This window comes from Gekko japonicus, unplaced genomic scaffold (genome assembly GCF_001447785.1).
Source record: "Gekko japonicus isolate JY-2015 unplaced genomic scaffold, Gekko_japonicus_V1.1 scaffold1489, whole genome shotgun sequence".
Lineage (NCBI taxonomy): Eukaryota > Metazoa > Chordata > Lepidosauria > Squamata > Gekkonidae > Gekko > Gekko japonicus.
In genome coordinates, this window is record NW_015163135.1 from 192,022 (window position 1) to 206,797 (window position 14,776).

The 14,776-nt window shown below is 46.1% G+C and overlaps 1 protein-coding gene across 1 annotated transcript in view; it reads left to right on the forward strand.

The window, feature by feature from the left end:
* Positions 1-14,776, forward strand: part of MRVI1 (murine retrovirus integration site 1 homolog) — a 116,111-nt gene that overhangs the window by 6,367 nt on the left and 94,968 nt on the right. The window contains exons 2-3 of the mRNA XM_015406962.1: positions 4,495-4,553; positions 6,018-6,072. Of these exons, the coding sequence (XP_015262448.1) occupies positions 4,495-4,553; positions 6,018-6,072 (114 nt within the window). The remainder of the gene's footprint in view (positions 1-4,494; positions 4,554-6,017; positions 6,073-14,776) is intronic.

Sequence of the window (14,776 nt, forward strand, 5' to 3'; positions counted from 1 at the left end):
CAAATGAGAAGGGAGCACTCACTGGAGAAGACCCCGATGCTGGAAAAGATTGAAGGTCAAAGGAGAAGGGGACAGCAAAGGATGAGATGGTTGGACAATGTTATCAATGCAACAAACATGAAACTGAGCAAACTCTGGAGGACGATGGAAGACAGGAGTGCCTGGTGTGATATGGTCCATGGGGTCGTGAAGAGTTGGACTTGACTGTGTGACTGAATAACAACAAATAATTATGCACAGAGTGGAGATTGCAAAGAGAACTTTTTCTCCCTCTCCCAAAATACTATAACGAGGGCATCCAATGAAGTAGATTTAGGATGGATAAAAGGAAATAGCTCTTTACACAGCAAGTGATTGAAATGTGGCATTCACTGCCAGAGGATGTAGTGATAGCCACAGGCGTAGACAGCTTTAAAAGGAGATTAGGCAGATTTATCGAGAATAGGTCTAGCAGTGTCTACTAGCCATAATGACTAAGGGGAACCTCCATGTTCAGAAGCAGTAAACCTCTGAATACCAGTGCCAGAAGGCCAGATCAAGAGAAGGACTTGTCCTCTATGCCTGGTTGTTGGTCTTCAGAGTAACTGGTTGGCACTGTGTGAGACAGCATGCTGGACTAGATGGACCACTGGTTTGGAGAACCTCTTTAAACAATCCCAGTCACTTTCCGGTTACAGTAATGAGCTGTTATTCTAATTGTTCTCTTCTACACTGTCAAGGTTGCTGCCTAATTATCCTTGGCATTGTTCCGTGTTGTGAACTCTTCTGAATACTTTGGTGTTTTCCTTTTTAGATAGGGTTTCAATTAAAATATTGGACACGCTTGTCAAAATGAGTTGTTGAAGCTTTTAATGGAATGGAGATAAATAAGAGCCTATTAAGCCTCTATTAAAGGGAGAAGACATTTTTCTCCAGCCAGTTGGCAAACCTAACCAGGATCTACCCAGTCCTAGTTTGACATGCGAAGCACTACTACCACACTCTCCTCCCATTTCATACATACAAATACATAGAGGGATTTAAATGGTTGTTCATCGGATAGAAATTCAACAGACAAAGCTAATAATAGCCATTTCTGCAGTAGTGAATTCCCTGCATTGATTATTTTAAAATTGTGCATTATGTGAAATTTTCCACAGTAGAATTTTCGTCTCCAGGTGCAAACCCGAAGTTTTCTCCTTCTTACCCCACATTTTTGGAATCCCCAGTTTTAGTGAGTTCCAAAAACGTGGCATAAGGAGAAAACTTTGGGTTTGCGCCTGGTGAGGAAAAATCTACTGCGGGAAATTTCACATAACGCACAATTTTTAAAACATCAATGCAAATAATTTCACTGCTGCAGAAATGGTCTAGGTTACTTTTTCTTCATAGTGCTATTTTATAGCTTCTGAAAAGGAAAAAACACTAAGACCTTTTCTGCACCTTAGTGTTGCTGCTGTTTCCTGGCGAACTGAATCTCCAGCTGATGCTCTGTGGCACCCCTTCCACAAAAGGGCATTTATTTCAGGGATTTTTTTTCTTGAATTCTGCTTCTCATGTGTTCTGCATTTCCTTTGAAAAGGGATTGTGTGGCCATGTTGTCATGTGCATGGTCAGTGATGGAACCTCCTTTTTTTGTTCATGTGCAGTATGTTATAACATAACATTAAAAAAAAGACTGGCTGTATCATGGGGCCCAGCAGCTCCGGCGCGCCCGGCCATGGGGGAGCCGACGGCGGTGGTGCTGCTGCTGCTGCGGCATGTCTGGGCTGCGCAGAGGAGGAGGCTGCCACTGCTGGGAGGCCCCCGGCAGAAGCAGTGAAGGCAGGAAGGTGGTGAAGGCAGGCAGGAGGGAGCGAGTGCCCGGACCGGCAAAGCCAGTGAGGGTGGCGGGGGGAGGGAGGGCGCAGGGGCATGGGGATGGACCCCCCGGGAGACCCCCAATCCCTCCGTGTCTTCCTGGTCGGCCAGTGGCGCCAGCATGGCTGGAGGCACAGAGGATATGCAGTGCTCCCTTGCCTCCTGCACAGCCCCCCTCCCATGCGCACCAGGTGCTGGCACCCGAGCCAGGGTGGTGGGGGAGGAGAGAAAGGTGCTACGGCAGGAGGAAGGTGCGGGGGGGCTCAGCGCTGCTGCAACTCATGTTGCTGCGACTTTCAGGAAGCTTTGTTTCCCTTCCCCCCACATTTCCAGGCCCAGCCGGGAGGTTGGCATCTGTGCCTCGCCTAGGGCGCAGAAACACCTTGGGCCGGCCCTGGGGCCCAGCATGGTTTCTACCATTTCAAAGGTCCCCTGCAGCTTCTTAGTGGCCAACTAAGAAAATGGCTTCGGGGGGGGGGCAAAAAAAAGAAGAAATAAAATAAAATTGTGAACTGAAGAAAATCGATCAAACAACTGGATCTGTTCTGAAAAGGGTTTTGCTAAAGCTGGGGGGGGGGGAACCAGGGCAAAGAAAAACTGAGTCTGAAAAGTACTCGGTTCGATACATCACGACTCAGACAACAACATAAGGAACACGCGTTTACTCAGTACTTCACACTACAAAAGACAAATGGCCAAGTGGCCAACTATATACATATCCAAGGGAACTCCCCTGGATCCCATTGGGGGGTTTGAATCTCCCGCCAAGGTTTCTATTGGTTCCCCTATTGGACCTTAGGAGCCTAGCTCCTACTGTTCTTTAGGAATCAAGCTCTGCACGCCTGGCCACCGTCTGCTGGCGGTTCCCAGGACACAACAGAGTCAAAGAACCAAAGCCCAAAATATGGCAAACTGCATGTTAACTCAGGCTTGTGCTGTGTTACTAACATCACAAATGTACTTTTACCATTAAACTTTTCCTAATTCTTGTTTTAATCTGTCGGAACAGCTCCTTTGTGGTTTGTAGTGTGCCACTGTCACCCGCCTGGTAGAGTCCCCCCCCCCACCTCTCCTTCCCTTTGTTCTTATTTTTGTATGTAATCTGTTTAGCAGGCCAGTTGCTTCCTTAAGCTCTAGATTTTCTATATTCAATGTCTTTCACCATTGCAACTTTGGATAAAATGAAGTATGGATGTCTTAATCTTTTGCTCCCTCACTTAACGAGGGGGGGGGGTGTAGTGCCATCAAGTAGCATCTGACTTCTGGCACTGGCAACCCTATGAATTAATGACTTCCAAAACATCCGACCATTCACAGCCTTGATCAAGTCTTGCAAACTAAGGGTTGTGGCTTCCTTTATTGCATCAATCCATCTCACATTGGGGCCTCCTCTTTTCCTGCTGCCTTTAATTTTTCCTAGCATTATTGACTTTTCCAGCAAGTATTGTCTTCTCATAATGTGACCAAAGTACAATAGCCTCGGTTTAGTCATTTTAGCTTCTAGGGAGAGTTCGGGATTGAATTAATCTAGAACTCACTTATTTTTAATTTTGGTGGTCCGCGGTATTTGTAAAGCTCTCCTCCAACACGTTTCAAATGAATCAATTTTCTTCTTGGTCTGGAGCCATAAAAATAAAGGGTTTATTGAGCACCTGGCAGTCCACAAATGGCCCGGAAACCACAGATCTGACCATGCCGATTGTGCTAATAAACTATGGAGCCAAGCCTTTAAGCAAAGTGTATGTGTCTACATATGTACATTATGAAAACAAAACTACTGTCTAATCCCTATTCATCCTATCCAAGATGTAAATGGCATCTCTTTAAGTTTACATTTGTTTTCCGACCTTCCTTTAAGAACCTCAGAGTGGCTTACGTCATTCCATGTAACGGAGGAATAAGTTCCTTATCTGTCATTAGGCCAAAGTTCTCTTTTTCCATACATCCAGCAGCTGTTTTTGACAGCTTTTGCACAAAGGGAGGGACTACCCCCCCCCGCAATAATTGCACTTGCTCAGTATACACCTCTTTTGAGAGTTAGCACAGTACAATCTTGCTATTTTTTCTGCTCTTTTTCCTTGCCTATTTTACATCCCCCCCCCCCCAGAAATGAGTAACTAACATCCTCGTGTTCTGGTGAGAGAATGCTAATGGGGATCTGCCTGGTTCTCAGCATTTGCCCTAAAACAGAAGTCTCTTACTCTGTAACTCTCTGCAACATAGAGGAGAGCCTTTCTGAAGAATTACTTCAAAACCAAAACTCATTTCAATATTGGGAGCTTTGCTTGGTCTCTTGAGTTAGAAAGTGCTTTAGCTTAGTTAACAGAGCCAGATGTAACATTGACCTTAAATGGTAAAAGCTCCCAGAGTGAGCAGAAGAGAGAGAGGGAAGCTTTCCTGAAGAGGGAAAGCAAGAGGAATAGCTCAGTTTTAGGTAAGCAATCTCCATAAACCAAGAGTAAACAGCTTTTCTTCAACTAAGATCCAAAACGGAACAATTTTTTCTCTCTCCTTTAAAGGTACAGTGTACTCCATTGCTATACTTTTACATGGGTGAAGTTTATCGGTGTGCTAGATTTCCATTGCTGTTTAAATAGCAATAGCAAGGCAATGTGCTTGACTAGATTCTTGTGTTTTTGTATATTATTCTGGAAGTACACAAGTAATGCTAAAGAAATGTCAGTGCTGGTCTATGATGAAGTCATATCCGTAAAGTAAGTAACTTTAGCCAGTAAAACGTGCCCTTTTGGTTTAGAATCCTTAGCAGCTGTTTTCTACTTTGCTCACAATCTAAGATCACTCGCTGCTACTCTGTTTATAAACAAGTATGTGTAAAACGAGCTCACTCACTGTAACAGTAACATGCAGTTGTATGAGCTTCTTTTGCCACAAGTTCACTTCAGAGTCTGCAGCAGAACTGCTTGCTTTGTTGGATTGCCTTCTTGCCTCTGGAACCTGGCTTTAATTTGTAATCATCGTTTAAAGTATGCAGTTGGTATTTTGGTAACTATAGGCAAAGATAAACGCATATTTCACTTCCATCAACTATGGACTGAAAGTGTTACGTTTAGTTCCTGTGCACATGCAGTTATATTTGGGCTTTGGATTAAAACCGAATACATTGTGTATGCGATGTCATTTCTGTCGACTTATTTTCTTCTGTGATTCACGGGCACTGCTTGTCATTTGGCGTTGAGTAACTTATTCCATGCATTTTATTATATTTCAAGAGTATGAATTCCGTGTGGTACAAGCTTAATCTGGTATTCTGCTATCCCGTTACTTAAGAGATCTGATAACTAGTCCAGGTTCTTGTTCCAAGCTATTAGAGGTGTGGAGGATCAGTGAGAAGAAAGCTGGGAGTCTGCATATAGAATATCCTCCAGTCCTTCCACCTCTGAATCCCAGAATTAAAGGGCCTGACAATTCATGACAAAACTTTTCTCTCTAAAATGCTGGCCTGGTAGAGATTTTCTAACCTAACACCAGAGCAGGAAACTGTGATCTTTGGGGGGGGTTGCTACCTGAAAAGATGTCCGGTTGGCTCCACCGTTGTGCCCTGTTGCCACTTGGGTACCATTCTGCTGCCATTCCTTGAATGCTGTAGGGTATTTATTTTGTTTTAACAAGTCTTAAGTGCATCTCCTGCAGTTTAGAGAGATTTTAAATAACGTGACTATTTTTAAATGCACGCTGCATTTGAGTACAGACCCAATTTAGTGACATCACTAATGTAACAAAATATCAGCAGTACTCATCATTTTAGTGCTATGAATGTGTAAGTATTCTGTCATTGCCTTTATAGGCTTTTTATGGTTTAATTAAAGTTTTCAAATAATCTAATACGACTTGTTTTTCTGTTTCGTTTTTAGCATAAGTAATGTGTAAATAGAAAATAATTGCCCCTTATGGTGAGAGGCCAAACAATGGAAAGTCTCTTCCAAGCACACTAATATTCAGTGGCACACAAAGTAGCCCACTATCTGCAGGTAACTGTGAGATGAGAGCAGCAAGACTGCAGGATTGCCCACCATCATCATGATACTGTCCAGGGCATCTTTTTGACTGCTCACAGTGAACAAGTCAACCTGGTTATGTGAACTGGAACACATATCATCATGAAGAAGCTTTTGACTGTTAAATAAGCTTGATTTTGTAATGTCTTTATTCATTTATAGTCAGCCTTTCTCTCCAAGACTTGAGGCCGATTATAATGAAAAACAGTGTACAAAGGTCAGTATTATATATACAACCCATAAAATCCACAGTTGTTAAGAGTTCACCCTGAAGACGACTCTTTGCAATACTGAATGGAGATTCTGTATCAAAGCTTTGTCTCCAGTGTGCCACAATTTATTTATTTACTTAGATATTTTTATCCCATCTTCCCTCGTGGTTCGAGGTAGTTTACAAAAATAATTTTAAAACATTTCCAATTAAAACCAAAATAAGATACCAAACCTAATCTCTCTCCCTCCCTCTGAATCTTTCATGATTTTCATCTGGTATACATGACAACTGATCAGGAAGACATGCAGGATAAAATCTGCTTCTGATGGATTTTAATGCAATGGAAAAAATGACCAGCTCTCAAACCTTCTGCTGCTACTGCTTTCCATGTTCTGTACCAAGCTTTCTGAGACTACAGAATGAGAAAATGGCCATAAATTATTACCACTTCCTGTGCTGAGGAAGGTCAATGGCATGTACCCTTACAGCAAGCTGCAACCAGAGCACTGACAGAGATGTAAACAGTTTAAGTATTTTTAAAGCCCCAAGCTGAACAAAGACAGATACTTTACTTGGCTCAATTGGATTCCATTTCCATTTCAAGGGCACAAGAAACTTCAAAAATAAATATAGTATATAGTCAACAAAAATAGCACTCTGCACTTTACAGCAAATGCATCAGGTCCTGCACATCATGGCTAAGGCTCTATAAGGAAGCTTAGTGTTAAAAGACTGTCATACACTCTCAGAAATCAATACAGCCACCATATAGCATTGTTCAGTATAGCTATCCCCCTAAAACCAGAAACTGAAAGAGAGTTGTTTTCCTTAAGCCACCTACTGACCTCGTGGCTGCGATGAGACCTCAGCCAGCAGCTTGACTCACAGCCATTATACAGTACCAGGTCTTTGGAACTGACATGCCATCTGTCTCTCATCCTGAACAAAAAAGCATAGGCGCACACCATTTTTGACAAGCCACCAGTTTCTATCCATCCTCATTTTTATCTGGCCTTCCTGCTCAGGGTGGCATACGTTCTTAATGTCTGATAGTCAGGGGCAGAGGTCATTTCGGGGGGGATCGTGGGGGATCGCAGTTCCCCCGGGTGAGGTACGAGGGGCGGGGCACATGACAAAGCCCCACCCCCTGCTTCTGGCCGCCCCGCTTCCGGCCCTCATTCAGCCAGGAGGAGGCAGGAGAAGAGGGAGGGTAAGTTGCTTCCTCCCTGCCTCTCCCCACCCCTGCCTGCCTGGGGCCAGGGAGGGCCTTCGCGGGGCTTCCTTGCACTCCCGCCAGCCTTGCAGGTCCACCGCCGGGCCCCTCATGGGGTTCGGCAGTGGAGCTGCAAGGCCGCCGGGGGCCGGGACCGTTGGGGACGGTGTGTGTGGCCTTCTGACACACTTCCGGTGATGTCCGGGGGTGTGACCTTATGACACACTTCTGGTGATGTCAGGGGGTGTGGCATATGCTAATGAGTTATGCTAATGAGTTCCCCTAGCTCTTTTTCTACGAAACGACCCCTGGTTTCTACGAAACTTATTTGTATATGCCACACCCCCTGACATCACCGGAAGTGTGTCAGAAGGCAGCACCCACCACTCAGGCTCCACTGGACTGTTTTGGATTGCTAGTTATTGGGGGGGAACGTGCAGATCTGTCCTTGCAGAGGAGGGAGAGCTTGTACCTAAATAAAACCTGGTCTTAAAGGTGCCACTGGACTGTTTTGGATTGCTAGCTATTGGGGGGGACACACGCAGATTTGCCCTCACAGAGGAGGGAGAGCTTGTACCTGAAGGTGGGCCGGGGGAGGCTGGAACTTACCTGGCTGCTTCTTGCTCCTCGTGGCCCAACTCAGGGCTGCTGGGAGCAGGGGGCAGGGCTTGTTGCATGTGCCCACCCCTTGGGCTCCTTACTGCCGGAGCTCCGCTCCTGTGCGCTCCTGCAGGAAATGACCCCTGCTGATAGTATAGTTGTTGAGCATTCTAAAATAAATGACGTGGTAGTTTTTCCTTTTTAAAACTTAATCCCATCTAGACCTTGGAATTTCTTTCCATTTCTGTTCCAGTGCTCATCTCTGAACATGTCTTAATAATAGTGCCGGAATATGTGTAGAGGACCTGTCTACCCCTACCTGGCTGCCATAACTAGCCTCTTACCATTCGTGCTTCCTTTACATATGGTATGACTTCAGGCTTGAACTGAAAAACTTATTTTAATGATAAAGGAGGGGCTTGTCTTAAAGTGAAGCAGAGCTGTGAGCTATAGGAGTTAAAATGAAAATGTAAGTGGTACAGGCACAAGGTATGCTGGGAATTCTACAAGCCTATCTCTTTATGACACTGGATGCTGTTGGCTGTATATAAAAGTAGTAAAATAGGAAAAGTTGATTTTATCGCTATATTGAGCTCATTGTGGGGGGGAAATACAATGAGCTCTAGAAAGAGGGTGGGGTCAACGATTTTGTATCTTGCAGACAGAGTAAACACAGAACAGTGTTTTGCAGTGTAAAGAACTAATGTGGGAGTGAAGAACAGCATACCTTATGGTAGTAGAGAGTAATTGTTGTCCGTGGTCCTGGACACATTTGACAGTTTCAGAGTGTGGTGTCTGTGGCAGTGTACCTGTCTCAGGTCCCACCCCTCCTCAAACCCACCTTCTCCAGGCTCCACGCCTGAAATCTCCAGGAATTTCTGTACCTAAAGTGGGCAACTTTATCTCCTCCCCTCTCAGCAGCCTCTTCCTAGGCAAAGTTCTGTCTTTTTCGTTAGTGGGGAGCAAAGCAGCTTACTTCATTCTCCTCTTCCATGTTGTGATATGTACAGCAAACCTGCAAGGTAGGTTAGGCAGAAAGTCCGTGGCTGGTCCAAAATCACCTAGGCAGCTTCCATAGGGAGGCTCCTAACAGGAGCAAGCAGCCAGGGCTAGTGAAGTAATGCCAGTCAGGAGGCATGAAGTCTCCCTGAGAGTGCTGGCAGTTGGGAGCTATAACTTCAACCTCCGGCAAGGATACTACTTAGTATTATTTTAATATTAATGCCATGTGCAGTGGCATGTGGCAATTGTGATATTTTCTTGGGAGAAGGGGAGTGCTTATTTCCTTCCATTACCAATGTACTGGCCTGGGTGATATATTTTCTTAAGACTACTAAGCATCAGGGGTCGTTTCGTAGAAAAAGAGCTAGGGGAACTCATTAGCATAACTTATTAGGATATGCCACACACCCTGACATCACCGGAAGTGTGTCATAAGGCCACACACCCCGCCCCCAACGGTCCCGGACGCCACCGGCGGCCTTGCAGCTCCACTGCCGAGCCCCATGAGGGGCCCGGCGGTGGACTTGCAAAGCCGTCGGGGGGGCAAGGAAGGGAGTGCAAGGAAGCCCCGCGAAGGCCCTCCCTGGCCCCAGGCAGGCAGGGGTGGGGAGAGGCAGAAAGGAAGCAACTTACCCTCCCTCTTCTCCTGCCTCCTCCTGGCTGAATGAGGGCCGGAAGCTGGGGGGCCGGAAGCAGGGGGCAGGGCTTCGTCATGTGCCCCGCCCCCCATACCTCACCTGGGGGAACTGAGATCCCCCGCGATCCCCCCCCCTGAAATGACCTCTGCTAAGCATCATATTTAGCACTGAAGAAGCACTTCCTATTAATCTCCCTAAACCCTTATAACAAGCTTGTAGGGCAGTCCAGTGATAGGAATGCTCTCTGACAAAGAGCTGGCTAACATGGAAGGACCATGAGATACCCCTAGAGCTGAAATCATAATAATAGGCTATCCAGCTGGTGGCTCGTTCTTCTAACAGCTGTCCCATTCCATCAGTCCAGTTGTAGGAAGGGATGCTTGTTTTTTTCATCCAGAGGACACCAATTTCATAGTGCGGCTTTCAAACTGCCTTCGTTTATTTACATTTTTTTTAGAGCAGAAGGACTTGTGAGTTTGCTATTCTGAGTTTCCAGGGATGAATCTTGAGAGCCATCCTCCCACAACCACCACCTTGCATCTGCTCTGAGTATAAAAGCACATGCCAGTCTGACAATCAAGGGGATGCTATAAAAAGGTCTGTTGCTCTGTTTAAATGCCTACACTTTGTTGCTATGGCGATTACATTCCTTCACTGATGTGAGAATAGCTTGTTGCCATCTCTTTTGCGGACAGGAAGTTTCACATGTAAAAATCAATAGTACTTAGGACAGCATTCTTGCACCATCATCCACCTACCATGTAAAGTCATAATAATAGTGTCGGAGCATGGCGGAGAGGGTCTGTCTACCCTCTGTATAAGAAGCAGTGCTCCCTATTTGCTTTCTGCTATGTTCTCTGGTGTAGTGCCTGCTTGGCACCGTGGCAAACGTTTTGGTGTAGTTTGGTATAGTGGCTCTAATCTGGAGAACCGGGTTTGATTCCCCACTGGGTGACCTTGGGTCAGTCACTGTTCTCTCAGAGCTCTCTCTGCCCCACCTACCTCATAGAGTGCCTGTTGTGGGGAGAGGAAGGGAAGGAGATTGTAAGATGCTCTGAGTGAAGGGTGGGGTATAAATCTAACTCCTCTTCTCCCCCCGCCCCCCAATTCTGGCTTACAGGCAGGCAGTATTGCATGCTGGCTGGAGGTCACATGCCGGAGTTCTTCTCCTCTTTCCCCCTCCTCAGTGCCAGGCAGTGGCTGACATCACACAGGGTTGCCAGGTTCCCCCTGGCCACTGGTGGAGGATAGGTAGGGTTGCCAGATCCAGGTTCAGAAACTCCAGGAAATTCAAGGATGGAGTCTGGGGAGAACAGGGACTTTAGTGGGATACAATGCCTTACAGTCCACCCTCCATCATCTTTTTTCCTCCAGGGAACTAATGTCTTTAATCTGGAGAAGAGCTGGGATTCTGGGGGATCCCCAGGTCCCACCTGGAGCCCGGCATCCCTATGACAGGTGTGTGACTGGAATCAAATAACAATAGTATAAGAAAAGGGCAGGCTTTGGAACAAGATGGATGTGATTTGAGTGATGTCGAGGAGAATCAGAGATCTCTGCAATCCTAGGAACATTTTCCAGGGAGTAAGCACCACTGAACAACTTCTGAGTAGGATTGTTCCCTGGGTGTCTAATTTTCCTTGAAAGAAGGGTGATTTCAGGGGGGTTTGTTGATTCTGCCTTCATCGTTTCCCTGACAAAGATACTATACTGATACAGGGAGGGGGAATCTTTCATCATTCATTAAACTAAGGCCCAACTACGCATGGTAGGGATCCTCATGTATTTACAGGGATTCACCCACCCATGTGTAAAAACAGTGAAGGTATGTGATCCATTCTTAATCAAAACCCGGATATATTAGCTGTGTGAAATGCCTTACACACCAAGAGTTATTTGAAAATTCAAAGCCCATAGAGAAAATAATTGGGTCTGCACTCTGTACAGGCTCAGAGTCCACAATGTGCTTTTGCTGGATTATCCTTATTTTACCATTGTTAGGGATATGCAAGGTGCAAATGAGGGGGATTGTATTTATATCACTTTTTTCTTTGATTCTTGCTCAGTCTTTTTTGCAGAGCATGTGTATGCTTTTTATTTTCCTTTCGTATTAAATGCCATCAGGCTGGTCTCTCCAACCCACATTAAAGCCCCTGTTCTATCTGTAGGAACCAAATGGAAGTCAGCAGTTAGCCCTACTTTCTTAGAGCAAGCTCAGCAACCAGAGAGGGAAACAGAGGAGACACAATTGCAAAGCAGACCTTTAAATGGCACAGTGGCACAGGATGCCTGGGCACAAAGCCTCAAGTGGAACATGCCCTGATAATGCCCTGTGATAATGATAAAGCCTCAAGTGGAACATGCCCTGATAATGCCCTTGATGGTGGTGTTGATAGTCAGAGAGTGAGATACTTGCAGTGGAGGGAGGGGGTTGAGCTGGGCAGGAGACCCAGGAAGGCCAAATAACTCCCTTCATCCTCTGGCTTGGGTCTAAAATGTTTCAAGCACTGGGGCACAGTTAAGAAAGGAATAGGAAGGGGTGGGATTTTGCTCCCCTCATTTGTGGCTTCCATTTTTGGAAGGGTTTTTTTTTACACACGTATGTAAATACACAAGGATCTTCCTATGTTGATTATGCCTGCTGTCTTCTCTGTGTAAGTTGTCAAATGCCTTCTTGTGCTTGCTCTGAATGAAAATCTTAATTACCTACAAAAATGGTCTGCTTTCTATCTACCTGAAATTTGGCAGGGTGGATCCCTTGGGTCAGGAGTGCAATTCTGAAAGAGAGATTAAACACAACAAAGATGTAAACAGGGAGCCGATAGCTATGATTGTTGGAATAAGGTGGTCAGATTTGTCACTGCTGTCTCAGATTAATAACTGTATGTTGGCCCCGGTCACACGGGCCGGATATCGTGGGGGGGGGAGGCGTGGCTAATTGCCCCGGAGCAGTTTGATCCGCGATTACGCAATCAGATGCACCGGTGGCATACCACGGGTCCTTCCCTCAGCGCCAGAGGGTAAACGAGGGACCGGAGGGGAATGCCGTGCACCGGCGCGATCACACCACTGGCGTCTGGAGGCAGCCCCTAGCAAACGTTTACTGGTACCTTGGAGGTTCTAGTTTTTTAAGGCGCATTGTCGGCGGTAAGCCACAGGTGCGCTCCACTTCCCAGATGTTGGGGTGTGATCGCGCCCGGATAATCTGCCCACCATCCCTCCCTCTCCCGCGGTAACTTTGCCGTGTGACTTTGCTGTGTAACTTTGCCGTGTAACTTTGCCTTCGTTGAACAACATGGTGCACAAGAGAAATAGAAAATGACCAATTTTTGCCTATATAGGGAGTAGGGTTGCCAGCTCTGGGTTGGAGAATACCTGGAGATTTTTTTTGGGGGGGAGGGGTGCCTAGGAAGGAAGGGGTTTAGGGCGAGACAGGACCTCAGTGTGGTGTAATGCCCACAGAGTACATCCTACAAAGCAGCCATTTTCTCCAGGGGAACTGATCTTTGTCACCTGGAGGTCAATTCTAATTCTGGGAGGTCCCACTTGGAAGCTGGCAACCCCAATGGGGAGTATTCAACTAATGGACGGCTGTATGTTACTGGAGAGTAATTGGCTACAGAGCATAGCCCTAACAGTGCAATCCTAATAATGTATTCTAAAGAAAAGCTTACTGAGCTCCATGGGATTTACTCCCCAGTAAGTGTGCATACTCCTGCCAACCTAGCAGCTCGAAAGCAAGAAATTGCAAGAAGATAAATAGGTACCACTTCGGTGGGAAGGTAACAGCGTTCCGTGTGCCTTGGTGTTTAGTCATGCCGGCCACATGACCATGGAAATGTCTTCGGACAGCGCTGGCTCTTCGGCTTTGAAACGGAGATGAGCACCGCAACCCTAGAGTTGGATTCGACTGGCTTTCAAGCAAGGGAACCTTTAACTTTACCTTTAAGTGTGCTTAGGCTTGCAACCTATTTCACTTACCTGTATCGATGGTTTATTTGAACCCACGTCGATCAGAAATGTTCTATCTAGTACATTTTCATCCTGCTCTTCCTCCCCAGAGCTGAAGAAGTACATAATTCACCTGTCACAACAACCCTGTGAGGTAAATTAGGTTGAGAGAGAATGACTGGCCCCAGGTTACTGAGCAAGGTATACATGAGGATTTAAACCTGGTGACCCTAATCCAATACTAACCTCTGCACCACACTGGAATTCTGCCCTCGCCAATTTTGCCCATGGGATCTGAGAAAAAGAAATGGACAGGAGTCATGAATGAGGAGATAGGGGCATGATCTACTAGGGCTGCTAAACCTCCATGTTGTGCAGGATAGCCCCTGCACACAGCTGCAGCTGCCCACTGCCAGTCAGCTGGCCTGCAGAGGGACCTACTGGCAGAAGGGGGAGGCCTAGCCTAGTGTGGCAGCGATCTTGCCAGTGATGGGGCAATATGACAGGGCTATGTCACTTCTCTCGTGTATTGGAAGTGATGCCATAGCATTGCAGGCAACATGGGACATTCTGGGAATTGGGCAAAAACTCTATGGCAAAACAGCTTCTATCATAAAGGTCATGCCTAAATATTGAATGTCCCGTGTTGCAGAGATGTGATTATGTCGTGTCCATCGCATGGTGGAAGTGATGCCACCATGTTGCCAGTGACATTGCTGCCATGCAAGGCTAGGCCTTCTCCCATTGCTGCTAAGTCCCCCTGCCAGTTGCCAATCTAAGTATGGGAGGGGGCAGCAATTCACAAAGGCCAAAATATCTAGAAACCCACTAGAACCAATTCCCAGTGTCTTTTATCAAAAGAAGTGCTAAATCTATCAGATAATGTATTGCTACATGTAATTGCTGCTGTAATTTAAATGTTCTCGTGTGAATTTCTTAGAAACTCACATACCTTTTTATGGAAGGCTGAGGAAACCAAATGCAGTTTTATTCCTTTGACAATTATGTAGACAGATATGTAAAGCACAAGAAAACTCCAGCTATATATAAAAAAGAAAGTCCCCTCACTGTAAAATCAACGCCCAGGCCAAACTGCTGGACCTAGAGACACCAAATTCGGGGAGAGCGCTCCTACCATGGCGTAGGTGCTCACTAAGAAGGGATTTTTAGAAATGCGACCCCTAAGTGGGTCAAAAGGGGTAAAATGTGCTTTCCCCATTGATTCCTATGCAGCTGCCAGGCAGCTGCCTCCCTGCACCCCCCACTCTTTGATTGGTCAGCTGCAGAGCTCAGTGTTCTGAGG